This window comes from Lutzomyia longipalpis, chromosome 4 (genome assembly GCF_024334085.1).
Source record: "Lutzomyia longipalpis isolate SR_M1_2022 chromosome 4, ASM2433408v1".
NCBI lineage: Eukaryota > Metazoa > Arthropoda > Insecta > Diptera > Psychodidae > Lutzomyia > Lutzomyia longipalpis.
In genome coordinates this window covers 10674788-10692186 of record NC_074710.1, presented here as the reverse complement: position 1 = coordinate 10692186, position 17399 = coordinate 10674788, and the positions used below count along the sequence as shown (strand labels likewise).

General features: G+C 41.1%; 6 protein-coding genes across 6 annotated transcripts in view; 3 read left to right on the top strand and 3 right to left on the bottom strand.

Moving 5' to 3' along the window:
• The window catches only part of LOC129796209 (mitochondrial uncoupling protein Bmcp-like), a 590308-nt gene that overhangs the window by 121510 nt on the left and 451399 nt on the right, over positions 1 to 17399 (top strand). The gene's annotated exons all lie outside the window — the stretch shown is intronic.
• Positions 2 to 2525, top strand: LOC129796122 (synembryn). The gene is made up of 5 exons (XM_055837865.1): positions 2 to 204; positions 267 to 628; positions 694 to 865; positions 938 to 1363; positions 1755 to 2525. The coding sequence occupies exons 1-5, from the start codon at positions 124 to 126 to the stop codon at positions 2289 to 2291; spliced, it is 1578 nt and encodes a 525-aa protein (XP_055693840.1). The 5' UTR covers positions 2 to 123; the 3' UTR covers positions 2292 to 2525.
• LOC129796161 (NADH dehydrogenase [ubiquinone] 1 alpha subcomplex subunit 9, mitochondrial) lies at positions 2414 to 5251 on the bottom strand. Its single transcript, XM_055837931.1, has 3 exons — positions 5121 to 5251; positions 4184 to 4982; positions 2414 to 2937 (listed from the first exon to the last, which is right to left on the bottom strand). The coding sequence occupies exons 1-3, from the start codon at positions 5158 to 5160 to the stop codon at positions 2556 to 2558; spliced, it is 1221 nt and encodes a 406-aa protein (XP_055693906.1). The 5' UTR covers positions 5161 to 5251; the 3' UTR covers positions 2414 to 2555.
• Positions 5255 to 7713, top strand: LOC129796073 (tetratricopeptide repeat protein 27). The gene is made up of 2 exons (XM_055837775.1): positions 5255 to 5679; positions 5746 to 7713. The coding sequence occupies exons 1-2, from the start codon at positions 5317 to 5319 to the stop codon at positions 7681 to 7683; spliced, it is 2301 nt and encodes a 766-aa protein (XP_055693750.1). The 5' UTR covers positions 5255 to 5316; the 3' UTR covers positions 7684 to 7713.
• Positions 8315 to 9828, bottom strand: LOC129796160 (zinc finger protein ZFP2-like). The gene is made up of 2 exons (XM_055837929.1): positions 9637 to 9828; positions 8315 to 9571 (listed from the first exon to the last, which is right to left on the bottom strand). Exons 1-2 carry the CDS (start codon positions 9751 to 9753, stop codon positions 8405 to 8407), a joined length of 1284 nt encoding a protein of 427 aa, XP_055693904.1. The 5' UTR covers positions 9754 to 9828; the 3' UTR covers positions 8315 to 8404.
• LOC129796162 (ceramide glucosyltransferase) lies at positions 10048 to 17115 on the bottom strand. Its single transcript, XM_055837932.1, has 2 exons — positions 16112 to 17115; positions 10048 to 11123 (listed from the first exon to the last, which is right to left on the bottom strand). The coding sequence occupies exons 1-2, from the start codon at positions 16580 to 16582 to the stop codon at positions 10389 to 10391; spliced, it is 1206 nt and encodes a 401-aa protein (XP_055693907.1). The 5' UTR covers positions 16583 to 17115; the 3' UTR covers positions 10048 to 10388.

The following is a 17399-nucleotide window of genomic DNA, read 5'->3' as shown; positions in this document are numbered from 1 at the left end:
CGGAGTTGCTGTCAAATGTCAGAAATACAAAACATTTCCAAGAAAAAAATTATTTGCAAGTGAAAAATCTCTTTTATCTGCATAATTTACAAAGGAGCACCGTGAAAATTGCTGGATAAGGCAATGGAGAAGGAGGAGTATGGGAAATTCACATCGGGTGACTGGGTGATAGCTCAGGAATCGATAAGAAAATTCGTTGAACAGGTAAAGTTTGTTGGGTGGAGAAGAGAAGAAAACATTTTCTAGTCCCAGAAAAAATCTCTCAGAATGACCAGAAATTCCATTTTGCCGAGTTAACAACGAATGGACAGTGGAAAATTCTCTGGGAAGCTGCATTCTCCTACTTGAACACCCCAGCTGCGGCTCCCATTCATCGGGAATGTCTCTCCGTTGTCCGAATCCTCAGCAGAGATAAAACGTATCTGGATCAATGTATTGCAGATGAAAAGATAAACTGCCTACTCAATGCTGCTAATATTGGCCCCGAGAATGGCCCCTACACATCCAGAGTTGTCGTAGAGGCTCTCAAGTGTCTCTGCAATTTGGTATTTAACAGCAAAAAATGCCAGGAATTGTGTCTCAGCAATACTTCCACCGAAGGGATCATCGGACGGATACATATTCCCAAGTAATTGGAAAGGATTAAGCTTAATTTTTCCGCAGGAAATGTAAAGAATTGAATTTTCTTTGTAGAGAGCAAGAAGTCGAGTATGAAATTCAGTATTTCGACATGAAACTCCTCTTCCTGATCACCGCACTCAATCCTCAGGTGCGGAAGAAAGTACGCGATGAGAATGGGATGATGCACCTCATGGAGAAGTTGCAGATTATCATGAAGGAGAATCAGGATTGTGATGCATTTTTCGTGAGTTTCCGCAAGAAATTCTCCCTAAAAATGATTTTCTTCAAGTTAATTTCCCTCTTTGTTACCCTTCAGGACAAGCAGGTGGATTTGCTCGGGGAAATCCTCAAGGTGCTATTCAATCTCACAGTCCCAAGTGAAGGACCGATTCCATCGGAAGATGAGCAAGATAAGCATTTTCGTCGTCTTACCGCCCTTTTGCGGGATTTATTTATGCGCAGGGCAACATCAAAGGAGAAGCAACATGATTTATGGTCAAACTGCGTGAATCTTCTTACAAGTGTCCCCACAGAATACTTCCCGGAACTCACGCCAGAATGCGATGGGGGCTTCGAAGGGCGCGACATGACGGTCCTGGATACCCTCTTGCACTTCCTGCGCCTCCGCTTGGAGGCAAAACAAAAGGTTTCAGCCCAAAATGAATGTCTCTCCCCCATTTTGACGGCCCTCGTGAAATGCGTACGCTCCAGCAGCTGCCTCCGTCGCTATATTCGTTCCCAGGTGAGCAACGCTTTTCTCCCTGGAACTGTTTGATATGTTCCCGGAAAGTGCCATAAGTGGCTGGAAGTTGTGTATTCATCCTGCCCATTGTATCAGGAAGTTTCTAAGGGATCTTAGGAACTTCCTTTTAAATACCCGGTTGAGCCTTGATGTCATCTTTAGGTCAAAATCTGAGTCTATAAAAATGCTTCATGAAATTGCAAAGGGAACTTCCTAAATTGACAGATATTGGCCCAAAGATGACATCAAGGATCAACCGGGTGTTAAAAAGGAGATTCCTAAGATCCCTTAGAAGCTTCCTGATGCAGTGACCAGGATGACTGCACAACTTCCAGGCACTTATGACACTTTCCGGGAAGGTTTAGTGTACAAACTTCACATTGCTTCCCAGGTGCTTCCACCCCTTCGTGATGTACGTCGTCGCCCCGAAGATGGTACTGAGCTGCGGAACTACCTCTGCCGGCACCTCACAACACCCGCCCTACAGGTGCGTGACCTCGTTGCGGAATTCCTCTTTGTCATGTGCAAAGAGAATGTTGGGCGAATGATTAAGTACACGGGCTATGGGAATGCAGCTGGGATGTTTGCCAATCGTGGTCTCCTTGGGGGCCATGGGAACCCTGGAGAAGGATACTCCTCAGACAGTGAGGATAGTGACACGGAGGAGTACAAGGAGTTGCAGCATGGTATTAATCCCGTTCTTGGGTGCTACGAACCAAAGAGACCCAACATCTTCGAAGGAATGACGGAGGAGCAGAAAGAATACGAAGCCATGCAACTGGTGAGCCTAATGGATAAACTTCAGCGTCAAGGAATTATGCAACCCGGTCGTATTGGGCCCGACGGTAGGCCCGTCCCTGTGGATCACATTCTGGAATTGCAGGATGAGCTTCCACAGCAACAGAGCGATCACAAGCGCAAGACCTAAAGAAAGAGAAAGGCCTCTTCAACAGCCAACACACCCAGCAGTGTTCCGGAAGTATTAAATATAATAAAATTCGTCGTGCATGTGCCCTGTTAACGAAAAATTTATGCCAAAGACAAATAAGATAATTTAACTTGATCTATTCCGCGCTATATCCCTCTCACATTTCAGAGCTCGTGCCGTGCTCTGGCACATCAGCAGAGGTTTTATCAATAAAACAAATAAATCGTCTCCAAATTGCGCCTCCTTCATTGTTCCTCCTCCTCCTCAAACTCTTGCAGCGGCTCCGATGTAATTTGGCGGTGCTGGTTTCTCAAATTCATCCAATTCAGCATCATAGTACTGTGCTGCACGATATGGGCGCAATTCCCATGGGATTTGATCCTCCATCTTCGTCAGCGTTACCCCCAAATCCTCAAGGGTGGCAATCGATGGGAGCACCACATCCGTCACATATTCCCGCTCAACGCGCTCCGTATGCAGGTCAGCAACCTTAAAGGATGGGCAAATGGTCTCCGTGAGACGCACTTTTAGCATAAATGATGGATCCCAGCGCATATCGTAGCGTACGTATCCCCACATATTTGCATCCTTGCGCATAACACGATGGAACCAATCAACAAGTTCTGACAAATAGTACCGACGAGGACTGCAAAGAAGATTTTTTTTAGTTTCAAAATTCCCGAAAAAAATGTACTGGTAAGCTGACCAAGCTTACGGGAGCTGTGTTTCTTTCAGTGTACCAATTTTGTGAGAGCAAACTAGAACGCGAATTAATTTAAATAAGCGCAAAGTCGGGAAAAGTTGAAAAGTCATACCCTAAGAAATGTTTGGAAGGCCATATCTCGAGAACGGATCCATAGATTTTCGAGTTTGAGCTATCGTTGGAAAGGTCTTAACCTCAACTATAACATATTAAAATATGAAGTAAATCGATAATGGCATTTTCGAAATATTCGAGTTCGAAATTTTCGAAATTTTTGTTTTTGATTTTAGCGCCTCTTGCGATCATTTCTCGAAGTTGCAATGTTCTAGACATTTGTAGGGTTTCTCGAAACCTTTCATTTGCGCTTGAGTTGATCAAGATCGGACTTGTAGAACCCGAGATATGACATGCTAACTTTGGAAGGCTATATCTCGAGAACGGCGACATAGATTTTCTTGATTTTTGGCATGGAGCTAGATAATACAGTCAGCTACAACATATCAAAAAATAAAAAAAAATTATGTCGTCGTTTTCGAGATATTCATCGAAAACTCATCGAAAATTTTGTTTTTGATTTTTGGCCCCCTAGCGGTCACTTTTGAAACTTTGGATGTTTTAGAGAGTTGTAGGGTTTGTTGAGAGCTTTTATTTGAGCCCGGGTTGATCAAAATCGGTCAAGCCGTTTTCGAGTTATGGTCGATTTTCGATTAAAAATTGTGGCGGCCATATTGACTAAACGGCTTGACCGATTTTCGAAAATGAGGTATCGTTGGAAAGGTATTGATGGCCTCTACAACATATAAAAATTTCAGATTTTTAGCTATTACAGGGGCTGAGATATAGCGAAAACAACATTTTGAGGTTATTCAAAATGGCGGACGCGGGGGTGAGGGGGGTGGATTTGACATCATAATCGGATGTCTTCCAGTCGATATTTAAACTTTGCCGTTTACCGCAAGTCTCTAACTATTACCGTTCTCTTGCAATTTTGTGTTGAACTCCGGACGGACGGCCAGACGGCCGGAAAAAAAAATTTTTGGCGCATACGTTTTTTGGAATGTGGGGACCCTCATTCGTGCTTATCCCAAGTTTGAGCCCGATCTGACGACTTTCGATTTTGCTCGATACACAAAAGCTGTGTCTGAAAGAAACACAGCTAAAATTGGAAATGTTTTAAGGAGGAACTTACCCAACAGCTTGGTAGACTTTCCCAGCTGAATCCGGATCCTTGGCTGCATTGACAATCCCCTGAGCTAGATCCGAGCAGAAGACGGGCTGTTTGATGGTCTTCTCACCTTTGTGCCACAGTGGCATCCATCGGAGTTGCCTTCGCCACACGTGAGCATAGTACCGAAGGAATCTATCCTCTTGCCCGTAGATATCAGCTGGTCGGAAGATTGTTGCCTCGGGGAATGCATCCCGCACCGCCAATTCCCCGTAGTACTTACTCTTGAGGAATTTACTGCCCTCCTTGAGGATTAGTGGCTCAGGATGGGGGCTAGCATTGAGGGCTGAAACATGAATGAATCTCTCCACGCCCATTTCCCGGGAAATCCTTGCGAGACGTCGTGCCCCCTCAACGTGAACATCGTTGAAGTGGAAATTGTTCGTCTCCCAGTCGCGCCCCACGAGATTTATTACGACATTCGAGTGTCGCACGGCCTTCCGGATGGACTCCTCATCCTCAAGGTGGTAGAATTGGAAGAGAACCTGCCCCAAATCACCGGTTACCTTCAAACGGATGGCATCGTAGTGATCACCACGGTATGGGAGGATCATTTGTGTGCCAATTTTACCCAATTTATTGCACACATAGCGCCCCATGAAGCCCGTGCATCCAAACACAGTTGCCACCATTCCGTTGAAGCTCGATCTGCCGCCAGTGCCACGCTTCATGGCGGCGAGATCCGTCGTTCGGAGGGCTCGTGGTGCATCCGTGGAGTAGTGTGCCTTAGTGCAGAGTACCCCAAGGCTCCCGGCATTTTGTCCTGAAGGGAAAAAGGGTAGATGGACGGACAATCAGTGGATACCGTCAGCTCCGGGAATTACATAACAATCAATTTTTCTCCCACATCTCCATATAATTCCCAATCAGGAAGTTTCTTCAGATAAACCGGAAGACTTACGTGCAATTTGAGCACTACTAAATAGCACTAATGCCGACATTTTCACGGTGAAAAAAATTCACAAAATTCTCAGATGTTTTTATTTTTTGACAGGTGATTTGAGGCAAAGTGTTGCTAAAAAATTCCGCAAGATGTCTCACGGTTATTTCCACGCGGTTTTTGTGAGTTTTGTAAACAAGAAAAATATCTTGAAAAAATGATCAAAAATCTCTACTATTTAAGTGAAAAATGCCTTGAAAAGGAATCTAAAAAGGATCTCGGACCATTTATTGATAAAATCCTCAAAGATAGAGATTTCTACGTGGAGAAATGTGATGTGGAAGATGCCCTGAAAGTCATCCGGATGTGTACGGAATTCTTCATTGAGGCCAATTTTACAGGGAATATCCCTCAGCAAGATACTGTCAAGGAATCCCTGGGCACTGCTGTGGAAGACTGTATTCAGGAAATAGATGAATACATAACAGCAGGGGAGCAAATGAATGAAAACGTTTTATTTCCAAAACTCTACTTCCTGGCCAGGAAAACATGTGATCTCTGCAGGAATCAAAATCAATTTGTAAGGGAATTCATTAGTTCCATTAACTTCTTCATCTTAAACACTTGATCTTTTATTTATTTACAGGAAATCCTTGTGTGGCGGATGCGATTACTCTGTCTGGGTCAACAAGTTACGGATGAACTCTCAGGAAGTCTCTATGAAGCTTTCCAGAGGGTCACAGAAATGTTGATTCAGAATCCAGATTTTCCACATGATAGTGCCGAAGAGTCTGCACTTCTTCATCTGGAAATTGCTCAGGGGTACGTGATATTTCGTCGCGTAAGGAAATCCCGGGAATTCCTGGACAAAGTAAAAGAGAAACTCCAGACAGAACTGACTATTGCATCACTCTTGGGCATGAGAACACGCTTCCAGACAAAACCTCTGCCACAGATGATGCTAAAAATCACAATGGGCAGCCTTCCGTTGAGCACAGCTTCCGAATCACACGGATTGTGTGCCCTGCCGAAGCTTCTGCAGTTGGATGATGATACACGCCTTGAGAAAATAAAATTCATCGATGAGGAAGCAGCCAAAATTGGCAATCTTCCAGCCATTGTTCAATGCCTCATTGCCGTGGAACTGCAATGGCTGCAAATTTCCCAACCAAAAGACAATCTCGCCGAGGAAGAACTTCAGCCGTACATTGAGACACTCCTGCATCAAGACTGTGGGCCATGGAGTGTGAGAATTGCAGCTTTATTGGCAAACATTGAGGTGGAAGCAAAGAATCGACGGACAGTAGATCGGAGCTTGAAGCAATGCGAAGAGATCCAGAAGCTGACAACATCCCCAGCCGGTGAACCGAATTTGAGACTTTTGAACTTCTTCACATCAGGAATGCTTCCTATTTGGCGCGTTGAAATGCTCCTGGGCAACATTATGATGTCTCTGGGCTTAGTGAAGAGTGCCCTCGATGTGTTTCTTCGCATTCAGGCATGGGAGGAGGTGATTGTGTGCTACAACATGCTCGAATTGCGCCACAAAGCTGAAGAGATGATTCGTCAGGAGTTGCAGAAGAAGCCGACGGTTAAGCTGTACTGCCTTCTGGGTGATGCCACAGACGATCCGGCGTGGTATGAAAAAGCTTGGGAATTTTCCGGGAAGCGCAGTGGACGTGCTCAGCGTCATTGGGGTACATATTTCTTTGCACGCAAAGACTACGCATCAGCCCTGCCGCATCTTCAGCAATCGCTGGAATTGAATTCACTGCAGGAATCACTTTGGCTCCGTCTAGGATTTGCAGCTCTGGAATTGGAACAGTGGAGTGTGGCGGCAAATGCCTATCAGAGGTATACACATCTCGAAGGGAACACCTTTGAAGCGTGGAACAATATGGCAAAGGCGTACGTGAAGATGGGTGACAAGGAGCGTGCTCATCGTGTCCTGGCTGAAGCAATTAAATGTAATTTTGATGTGTGGCAAGTGTGGGAGAACTTCATGGTGGTCAGTTTGGACACAGGGCATTTTGATGATGTTCTCAATGCCTACGGACGTCTCATAGAGCTGAAAAAACGCCATGAAGATCGTCAAGTATTGGATATTGTAACCGCTGCCATTGAGAAGCACGTTCCAGATCAGAAGGGTGTTGATTCACATCATTTGGCGGAGAAAGCTGGGAAGCTCCTGGCACAGCTATGTGTACAGCATGGACGGGAAGGGTTCTACTGGGAAATGGCAGCACGTGTTGCAAAGGATAATCTCTCAAAAGCCCGGAAACTCCTTAAATCCTACACCGGCTATACACACAGCAATTCCAAATGGCACGAATACCCAGAATCCTGTTCAAAAATCATGAAATTGTGCCTGGAAATGTCTCAATTATTCCTCGCGGCCTTTGATGGGGAGATTAGTGTGGAGAATCGAAGTTTAGCCATGTCGGAATTAGCTTCAGCGAGACTTTCAGCACAGAGCTGCATAAGGCTTGTCAAGGAAGTTCCGGAAGATTTGGCTGAAATCCACAATGAGTTGAGCCAAAATCTTGCTAAAATTACGGAAAAGCTCAAGGAGTTTTCCAAATAAAATTCCAGGAGAATAAATCAATCTGTTATACGGATGTGTTTAATAGTTTGAGAAGGATCACCACAGTTGCATTCCTCGATCCTAGCATGCATCATTCGAAAAGGATGGATACACTACTACGGCCACAGTTGCAGCGAATCCTAGTTGAGGTAAAGCCTTTTAATCGTTGAATACAATGTTCAATTTTGGCTTAACCCATCTGAGTGTCTATGGAGTTCCGAAGATAAGCAGTTCCAGAAGTTCTATTTTGGATGTTGGTCCATCAAACGTGAATGAGATAATTTTGATATCCACACTTGACAAAGAAATAAGGATCTTCTGTGCAAGTTTGTACTTTTCTTCCCCTGTAGTTCCAAGTGCCAAGAATGTCATTTCGTCCATGAGCAAGGCTCCAAAAACCTGTGCTTTTCCACTAGATCTTTCTTCTTCAATCTTCATTTTCAGAGCACGGAGTGTAACTTCTGTCATTCCAGGTGTTGCATTGATTTTGAAATGCCATGCTCGAATAATTCGTTCGGAAGGGAGCTTGCCCAAGATTTTGTGAAACGGTAACTTCTGATCCAATATCCTTCTGAAAGATTAAGCCAAAATCGAATGTTACTCACAAGACACGCATAAAAATAGCCATATATCTGCTTAGGCTTAATCCTTTAATCCTTCAAAATTCTTTAAATAATCACATGTTGATCACATTTTGATGTTCCATATGAGGAATGTTTGTTCAGGGAGCATTTAGAAGGTCTTCCCTTTGACATTTTGTTGTTGCCTCATCAGATTCAGGTGGCTTTTTGAAGATATTGTGTGTCTTTAGGTGCATTTGGAGGCAACGCGATTGGGAGTAGGCTTTGGGGCAGATGGAACACACATAGGGCTTCTCTCCCGTATGACTACGCATATGTATCCGCAGTGTGGAGGATCCATTGAACCGCCGATGGCACACAGAGCACTGATGTGGTTTCTCTCCCGTATGGATACGTGTATGCTTATTGAGTTCATTTGACTGACAAAATGCCTTGCTGCAGATGGAACAGACGTAGGGCTTCTCCCCAGAGTGGGTCCTCATGTGTGCTATCAAATTGCTGGATGTTGAGAATTTCTTCGGGCAGATGTTGCACGAATGGGGCTTTTCGCCCGTATGTGTCCGAATATGCTTCTCCAGATCCTGCAACTGTCTACAAGCTCTATTGCAGATGGTACACTGAAAGGGGCGCTCATCTGTGTGCATCCGAAGGTGAACTTTGAAATTCCCACTGTGTGAGAAGCGCTTGAGGCAGACTTTGCACTTGTAGGGCTGTTCCCCCGAATGAATCTTCATGTGGCGCCCAAGTTTAGTTGCTGATGCAAATTCCTTCCCACAGATTTGGCACTTTCTCCCATCCTCCTGATCAATTGTCCTCAATTTCTCCCTTTGCTTCTCTTCTGGACTCTTCTTTTCCTGCAACATTGTTCCAGTGTCTGGTGTTGTGGGTAATATTGTACCAACAGTCAACACTTGCCCAGTAGCAGCTGTTGGAAGATGTATGGGAACACTGTAGGCTTGAAAGGGAACACATTGGAGATTCTGAGTGGTGAACGTTGGAGGAAGGATTGGCTGCAGCGCCCCACTTGCACTGTACGAGAGCGTTGGGGTTTGAATTGTTGCCTGAACACTCTCATACTGCTGCGCCCCAGTTGACTCCCCACCACTCGGACAATCAACATAAACATAATCACTGGGAATTCTCTCTTCACTATGAGTCTCTTCTGCACCACCACCGGGTGGATTGGCCAAGTAATGCCTCAGCCGGGCATCAGATTTCTCACAGAGTTTCTTAAATTGGAATGCAATATGCAACTTTGCTACACATTTTGTGCAGATTTGCGTCGGCAAACCATCATTTTGCCAGACCTGCAAAAAATCAAAATTCTCGTAAAGAAATCAATTTTGTTTGAGGTTATGTTTAGTACATTTACCTGAATTGTAGCACAAGCCATTAATTTCTTTGAAATATGCACCTTAAATACATTCATCATTGTCCCTTCTAAGCAACAAACACGACATATTTTTGCAAAATCCAACATAATTGACATTTTTTATGCTAAAAACATCCATTCAAGAACTTCCTGGTTCACCCACCAAAAAAAGTAAATAAATCAGCGCCAAACATTTTTAGCGGAAAAATTATCAATTAAAATTTTAAATGAAAAACGGTTTGCAAAACTGCTTGGATCGGGGAAATCATCTAAACGGATGGAACCCGTAATAAAATTAAAATAAAACTGCTTGGACGATTTTTCACTTTTTTCGTATTTTTTCAGTCTTATCAAGCTTGCTATTTTTTTTTCCTTGGAATTCTAAAAAAGAATAAAGAAAACACAAAAATCTGCGGGAATCGCAAGGAATTTTATTATCATCTTAACATTATTTTCTTAAACTTTTTTCACATAAAAAGTAGGAAAAGAAAAAAACATTCTTATAACAGAGTGCAAAATCTGTTTTTTTCTCCATCCTTGTTTATTAATTAATTAATCCTAAAATCTCCGTGATTGCTGGGGGATGTTTTTTTTTGACGGTATTCTTGGGGTGTATGTGTTGTTGGGGCAGGGGCGGCGAATATGCAGCTGAGTGGGATTCGCTTGTGGTATTTATTATTTTTGTGCAATAAATGGGAATTGAAGCGCCGATGCGCGTGGGCGAGATTTATGTACAATTTGTTCCTTCCCTCCTAAGCCGTTACGAATTTGGCTTTCTCAAGTGGCACCTCCTGTGCCACACCACCCCAGGCGAGCTTGAAGACACGCGTTCGCCACCGTATGGCTGGATTCCACAGGGCGTGAAAGAAGAGATAGGGCCCTGTGCACTCGCGAAAGATCCACCCGACGACAAAGTCAATTTTACTGAAGGGCAACGACCCATTCTGGACAATTGAGAGGAGTATCCAATCGCACAGGAACCACACGAGAATGTGTACCAAGTAGAACACAAGGGAATCCCAGTGGAAGAGCACGGAAGCTGCCCATGAGGCAAATGCTCCCACCACTAAACATTCCGACAGTGGCTCCAGGAGGATCGTCGTCGGCACCATGGCCACACGAAGTTTTGCCCAGCGCGTGAGGCGCGCCTGGAAGCTGCCGATATCACAGATACCCGAATTCTGCCACGCCGGCTGGCTGCTAACCGTCAAACGGTACCCCGAATCCGTGACGGCTTTTGCAATGAAAAAATCCTCCGCAAGGTACCGCCCAAAGTGCCCGAGGCCCCCAGCTGATTCCAGGATGTTCCTCCGTACGAGGCATGACATACCCGTGTGGCAAACAATGCCCAAGAGATCGGCACACAGGTAAATACGTGCCTGCACAGTGCCAAAGTAGATCTTCTCGAAGGTGGCGGCAAAGCCATCGCGGTCGCACGTGAAGGGCATCTGATGCACCAATCCCACGCCATCCACCATGTGATCCACCTGCAAAAGAATCCCCCAAAAAAATTAGTCATCGTCAAATACAATCCCTCGCGTCATTCAGACGACGTATGACTCTCTCTTGAGTGGGCTATCAGCTTGTCCAATATCACATCCTCTTCCCCATTATACTCTCCCACAATTTTTTTTTTTTATTTCTCTACGATAAGGCAATTTTGGAGGTGTTAACACGACATTATATCAATTGATATTCCGGTGCTTTTGGATGCAAAGAGAGAGACAAAGAGAGCTGCTTAAGCCTTCTAATGGCTTGAGGTGGAGAAGGTATGATTAGGATCGTACTCTTGGCATTTTTGGAGTACGTGTGGTGACAAAATTTTTTCTAATTGAATCCCCACAAAAATAGACTCTTCAAAATTTTCCATTTAAAACTTTCAAAGAAAGGTGAGTGGGTGATGATCTATTTTGAATTTTTATCATTATTAATTCCCAAAGTCATTCTATTGAATATTTTATTTCCCATTCTCATGAATGAATGTTCTTTTACATATTCATATTAAATGAAAATTCCGTTGATACAACAAGGAAAATTATCATTATGGTGCAAGAAGAAGGTTCTTATTCTTCAATGAACCTCTTAGACCATTAAAGGTCATTGATTGAAGAATCTTTATGAAATGCATTAAAATTAAGAATTTTTCTGTTAGAATACGAAAAAAGAAAGTTAAGAAATTTTAAACGTTAAAAAGTGACGATAGAACTAGAAAAAAAATCGTCAGAATCAGAAAAGTTATATCAAGTACATAATATAGGAAATTATACGTTAGAAACAATGAATCGTAACTAGAAATGTAAGAATTGTTTGAAAGAAACGTCAAAAGTTAGAATACGTCAAACGTTAGAAATGAAATGTCATGCATTAGAAAAGAAACGTCAAAAGTTATAAAAGAAACGTAAGAACAATAAAATTAACGTCAAATCATATAAAACAAATATCAAACGTTACAATTTATGAACAATACTTCAGAAGTTTCTCATGTTTGAAATGCTCACGTCAAACGTTAGGAAAGAAATGTCATTCATTAGAAAAGATATGTCAGAAAAATTGAAGAGGAACACCAAATTTTAGAAAAAAAATAACCGTCAAACGTTAGAAAACAAATGTCAACCGTTTGGATCGGATAACAAATTGCCAAAGGCTCCTATTTCGAATACAACATCCATTAACCCTCCGTATACTATGAGGGGTAGATGACAGACCCCAGAGCCATATTTCGATTAATTGCGCCTTAGTTCTTAGAGATATAGAACCAAGCTTTTGGGAGTAAGTTCCTTGGTTATCTGAGAAGATTGTGTAAAATTTTCAGATCAATCCGACCACCAAAAAAATAGTTGAAAGGGAATTCCTTTTTCTCTTCTCTTTGTCTCTTTTTAAACGTTTCTAACCCCAAAATAAATCATTGCAAAAATTATCAAAAACTCCTTTTAAAATTTATTTTTGTCTTCTAAAATGAACAAAAGACTTCCTAGGGAGTACCAAGGAGTCTATTAAAGCTCATTTGACCGAAAGAATTAGCTTATTTTTCGAAAAATTCTATGGGGTCGGTCACCTACCTACCCCATAGCAATGCGCGTAAGAGTTTTGGTCACAATATACAGAAGGTTAATATAAATTCAGTTAGCTTAATATTTATAAACCTATTCCCCTAAATCGTTCTTTTGGTCAATTTTAAGCTTTCTTTGAATTAAAAATAAGTAATTTATTTATCAAAAGCACCCTCTTGAATAGATTTTAAGCTGAGCCCCTGACTTAGTTATGGAAACAATTAATGTAGTTCAATGATAGTGATTGACTATGGCATGGACTGAAAATTATTTTAAAAATCCTTTTTTAAGAAGCAAGGCATAAAAAATAAAATTTAGCCATTAATTATAGACATTTTTTTCTGAAAAAATTCCCTCTGGATTTTTTAGTTAAAAAAATCTTGGTTTAGCTTAACCTTTTAAGATCCATTGGGTCATACGCTGACCCAAGGGTTCGATTTTGAATATATTAGTTGGTATACCACAAACGTGGCATACCAAGTATTGTAATCGTCGGAAAAACCGACCATCTCAGATCGGGCTCAAACTTGGTATGAGCACGTTTTAGACATCCCACATTACGAAAATGGTGGTGGAAAATTTTTGATCCGGCCGGCCTGCCGGCCGGTCGCCCAAACTTTGCCTTATATCTCGAGAACGGCAAGAGATAGAGACTTCTGGTTTGAAGTTTTCTATAGAAATGTGGGTGTAAAATTTCATTTTTTCACATTTTCAAAATCCAAGATGGCCGCCGTCCGCCATTTTGAAACACCATCAACCAGTTCCCTTATAGCTAGAGGTCTGAAATTTTAGTATGTTGTAGAGCTCAGTGAAATGTTTTCATCAATAATTCATACTTGACAATCGGTCAAGCGGTTTAGCAAATATGGCGGCCTAAAGCAAAAAGTGTTTTTTCGATATATCTCGAGAACGGCTCGACCGATTTTGACCATCTTGGTATCAAATGAAAGGTATTGCGAAGCCCTACAACTGTCTAGAACATTTCAAGTTTCAAAAACATCCGCAAGAGGCGCTAAAAACAAAAACAAAAATTGCCTAACTTTAAGGGGCAATATCTCCGAACATCTGTTATAGATTTCCTTTAAATTTTGATATGTTGTAGCCTGACTCAATATCTTTCACCAGTCCGAAAATGAAGAAAATCTATGTCGCCGTTTAGAAGATATAACCATTTGAAAATTTCTTGAATTTGAAAAGTTCTAAGAGCCATATCTCTTGAACGGCTTATCCGATATTGCTCAATTTGGTATCTAATTAAAGGTTTTGCAAAACTCTATAACTTTCCGGAACATCAGAAACCTCTAGAACCATTCCTTGAGGACAAAAAGTGCAAAAAACTGTTTTGGTAGAACAAAAATCCGCCATTTTGTGTTCTGGAGGTGACCTTGAAATGTATTGAAATATACATCAGATTATAGCTTATTTCAATACCTTTCCAGAACTAGTCAAGAAATTTCTGTAGGTCTAATAGAACTTAAGATATAAGAATTTTAATTTGTCAAATTACGAAATTTTACAAAAAATCGACTTTGCCTCTACTCACAAATTAAATTGCAACGCATAGACTGACCCATCCGCGTTGTGGTATACCAACTCTAATAACTGGACGCGTTATGATTGACTTTCATTTTGTATAGTTAATTTTTAAATATTGAGTCTAAATTTGTGCAAGACTATGTCATTACAATCCCTGATCATTTTATGACAACAAAAGGACATCCTCAAGGACTCACAGGATCAGAAAGGACGAAAAACTTAAAATTTTTGTTTTGCCAAATATGTCTTATTTGAGCTCAAAGGAACCCATAAAAATTATTGTTAGTTCAATCAGTTTGCTTGATCGATCGCAGACCTGAAAGGGTTAAAACTAAATGGTCCTCAAAGGGTTATGCTAAATCTCTTTACCTTAATATTTTAACTCAACAAAATGATTTTTTTATGTTAAAAATTGTGCGTAATTTCTTCTAACAAAGAAATTTCACAAAATTCTATTTAATGAAAAATTCACAAATTCTTCATCGCGAAAGGGTTAATGCAGCTGAGCTTAAGGTCACGTTCCAATTTGAATTACCCAACAAACTTGCGTTCCTATCGCAGAGCATATAGCTCACTCAGTCCCTTTTGGAGAGCTAATTTAATGAGCGAGTGAAGTACAGAAATATTCACATCTTATCTCCTACACCTACACCTCAAAATACACCGCCTTGATTTTTTTTCGGTTGTGAATAATAATCAATGTGGGTCATATGAGCTTATAAATCAATAAGATAAGTTTGAAGTTCATAACCGATTGTATACCTAGAGTTCTTCTTTTTTTCACATTATAAATAGAAGGGAAAAAGTTCCAGAATTTTTAAAATCCCACGCAAACAATAAAAATATATTTTTCTGTTCCTTAATTGCTCTTACGACTGTTTTTTTTTTAAATAAAACTCATTAAATTGTGAAAGTAAAAGAGAGTGATATTTTATCAATACAAATAATACACTTCCAGCCATTATTAAATGTTAAAGAATTTAATAATAAAATTCTATATGCTCTTAAGAGGAAAGTTTCTAAAATTCTTCGAATTCTCCATCGATTTTCTCTTAATCTTCTTTACGCTTTTCTGTTGACTTTTAATTAAATCAAAAATAAAACAACAAAAACTGAGAGAATCTTCTGGATTTTAATGCTTAATTATTTCCAAATAATAAATTGAAATATGGGCGTTTAAATGTGAATAAGTTCACAAAAAAATTCCGTGAGGTCATACGATAGCCTGTGTGATGCCAAAATGACCCAAGAGATGAAAGTTCAATGACATATTTGGTACATTGAAGTACTTTTCTGTGACCCGTGAAAGTTTATGCGCCAATTGAATGCAGAAAATGCTCTAAAAATATTCTTTAAAATATCTAATCAATCTAATCAATCACATTTGAATGTTTTTTTTTTTGGAAAGTAAATAAACTGAAAATCCTATAAGTAAGTTAATCTAGTTCAGCTCTTCTTCTTTAGTAGTAAAATGAGGTGATTCCTATTGGAATTCCCAACGTGAAAGCATCGTCTATAAGCTCCCAGACTTTGATAAATAAGAATTTCAAGGAATTATTCATGAATGTGTGCGATAGGGGAAAAATGCTTGAAATAGATTTTCTCTCAACTTTAACAAAATATTCTTGCGCGAGTAATCTTATCAAGTGAAAAAAAAGTATGTGTAGAAGAAAATTTAGAATATAAGCGCGATAAAGTTCCGTGGAACGTGCAAAATGTCTCACTACTATTTACTTGAACTCCACAGCGCGGGAAGAAAGTGAAAATAATTCTACTTGCTGATGATTCACCGCTCTGTGTATGAGGAGAGTCAGGGAGCGTGGTGTGACTTTTTGTGTGAATTGCGCAGAGATTAATCAGCGTGGAAGGAAGGAAAAACATCTTCTTACCATGTCCAGAAGGGTATCCTCTTTCATGCGAATCCCACTGTCGGAGATGAGGATGAGTTCGTGCCTTGCTGCCATGTAGCCGGGGTACATGTTATTAATTTTGGGATTAACACCCACACGGGTGCCACCGATGAAGATTCTCGCTTCCACGGCTGGATGCTTTGCCATGAGCTCCTCGACGAGCGGCACGGCGGGGTCATGGGCGTCCTCGATGCAGAACAGCAACTCATACGAAGGGTAGCTCATTGTGAAGAAGGTTTCGAGGTTTGCTGCGAGATTTGGATCTACACCCATGAGGGGTTTGAGGATGGACACAGGCACCGGGGGCACCTCCCGCGGCTGAAGATTCGTCTTCCGATGGAGCTTCCACTTCCCGTACGTGATGGCGAGGATGTGCACCAACCATTTGCCGCACCAGAAGACAAAGAATACCACCGCAAACCCGTACAGAGTGTAGGCGAGAGGGGACATTGCTGCACAATACCCAGGGAGAGCACATCAATCTCAAGAGTCTCTTTTGGCTACAAAAATCATAGCCACTAATCTTCCCACGGATAAATTGCTGCTGCAGCTGCCTCTTTAACTTGCACTTGATACTTTTTTTCTTCCTTAACTTCTCCTATAGATTGCACACACAAACGATAATCCCACTTGACCAGATCATTTCCTCGTGCACAGCTTTTTCTTCTCTGTTGTTTTTGCACCAGAAAATAATGTGAAAAATCTTCCAGGAAGTCGCGAGATACGCGTCCACTCCCCAAGTTTTAATTTTGTCACTGTGGTGGGTTCAAGACACGGATTCGCGGTGACTAATGTTCAGCTATGTACGGTGCCCATCCAATTTATTGCACTTCACATGGAAATTGACTGCCCGGACTGCCCTCATCCGATTTATCAGACAATTTTCCCGTGTGGAATGTTTTGTAACAATTCTTCTTCTTGCACGTCAAGCTAACCACTCTGAAGTTTTCACCACAACACATGGCCAAACCCATTGGACCAATAAATCATCCGTTATCGTATTTCTTATCTAATCTAATCTTTCAACTCTATTTTACATGTGATTTTCTTAAAATTATCGGTTAATTATGATTAATTTTAATAGAGAAAATATAAGGTTAAAACGTTTTAAAATTATCAATAATATGAGAAATTAGAATTTTAGAGTTTTTTTAGGTTTCCCTAAAAATAAATTTATTTTCTGTTTATCAGTTTCTTTTTTTATATAACCTACAAATTACTATAGAAATTAATTACAAAAAATCTCAATTTTCTGGAAATAAAAATT

Excerpts from the sequence above, each read along its gene's own strand:
- LOC129796122 (XM_055837865.1), top strand. The coding sequence starts at position 124 with ATGGAGAAGGAGGAGTATGGGAAATTCACATCGGGTGACTGGGTGATA. Across the intron at positions 205-266 it reads TAAGAAAATTCGTTGAACAG|AATGACCAGAAATTCCATTT; the intron begins GTAAAGTTTGTT and ends AAAATCTCTCAG. Across the intron at positions 1,364-1,754 it reads GTCGCTATATTCGTTCCCAG|GTGCTTCCACCCCTTCGTGA; the intron begins GTGAGCAACGCT and ends ATTGCTTCCCAG.
- LOC129796161 (XM_055837931.1), bottom strand. The coding sequence starts at position 5,160 with ATGTCGGCATTAGTGCTATTTAGTAGTGCTCAAATTGCAC. Across the intron at positions 4,983-5,120 it reads TAGTAGTGCTCAAATTGCAC|GACAAAATGCCGGGAGCCTT; the intron begins GTAAGTCTTCCG and ends TTTTCCCTTCAG. Across the intron at positions 2,938-4,183 it reads AAAGTCTACCAAGCTGTTGG|TCCTCGTCGGTACTATTTGT; the intron begins GTAAGTTCCTCC and ends TCTTCTTTGCAG.
- LOC129796073 (XM_055837775.1), top strand. The coding sequence starts at position 5,317 with ATGATCAAAAATCTCTACTATTTAAGTGAAAAATGCCTTGAAAAGGAA. Across the intron at positions 5,680-5,745 it reads GCAGGAATCAAAATCAATTT|GAAATCCTTGTGTGGCGGAT; the intron begins GTAAGGGAATTC and ends ATTTATTTACAG.
- LOC129796160 (XM_055837929.1), bottom strand. The coding sequence starts at position 9,753 with ATGTCAATTATGTTGGATTTTGCAAAAATATGTCGTGTTTGTTGCTTA. Across the intron at positions 9,572-9,636 it reads TGGCTTGTGCTACAATTCAG|GTCTGGCAAAATGATGGTTT; the intron begins GTAAATGTACTA and ends GATTTTTTGCAG.
- LOC129796162 (XM_055837932.1), bottom strand. The coding sequence starts at position 16,582 with ATGTCCCCTCTCGCCTACACTCTGTACGGGTTTGCGGTGGTATTCTTT. Across the intron at positions 11,124-16,111 it reads AGGATACCCTTCTGGACATG|GTGGATCACATGGTGGATGG; the intron begins GTAAGAAGATGT and ends ATTCTTTTGCAG.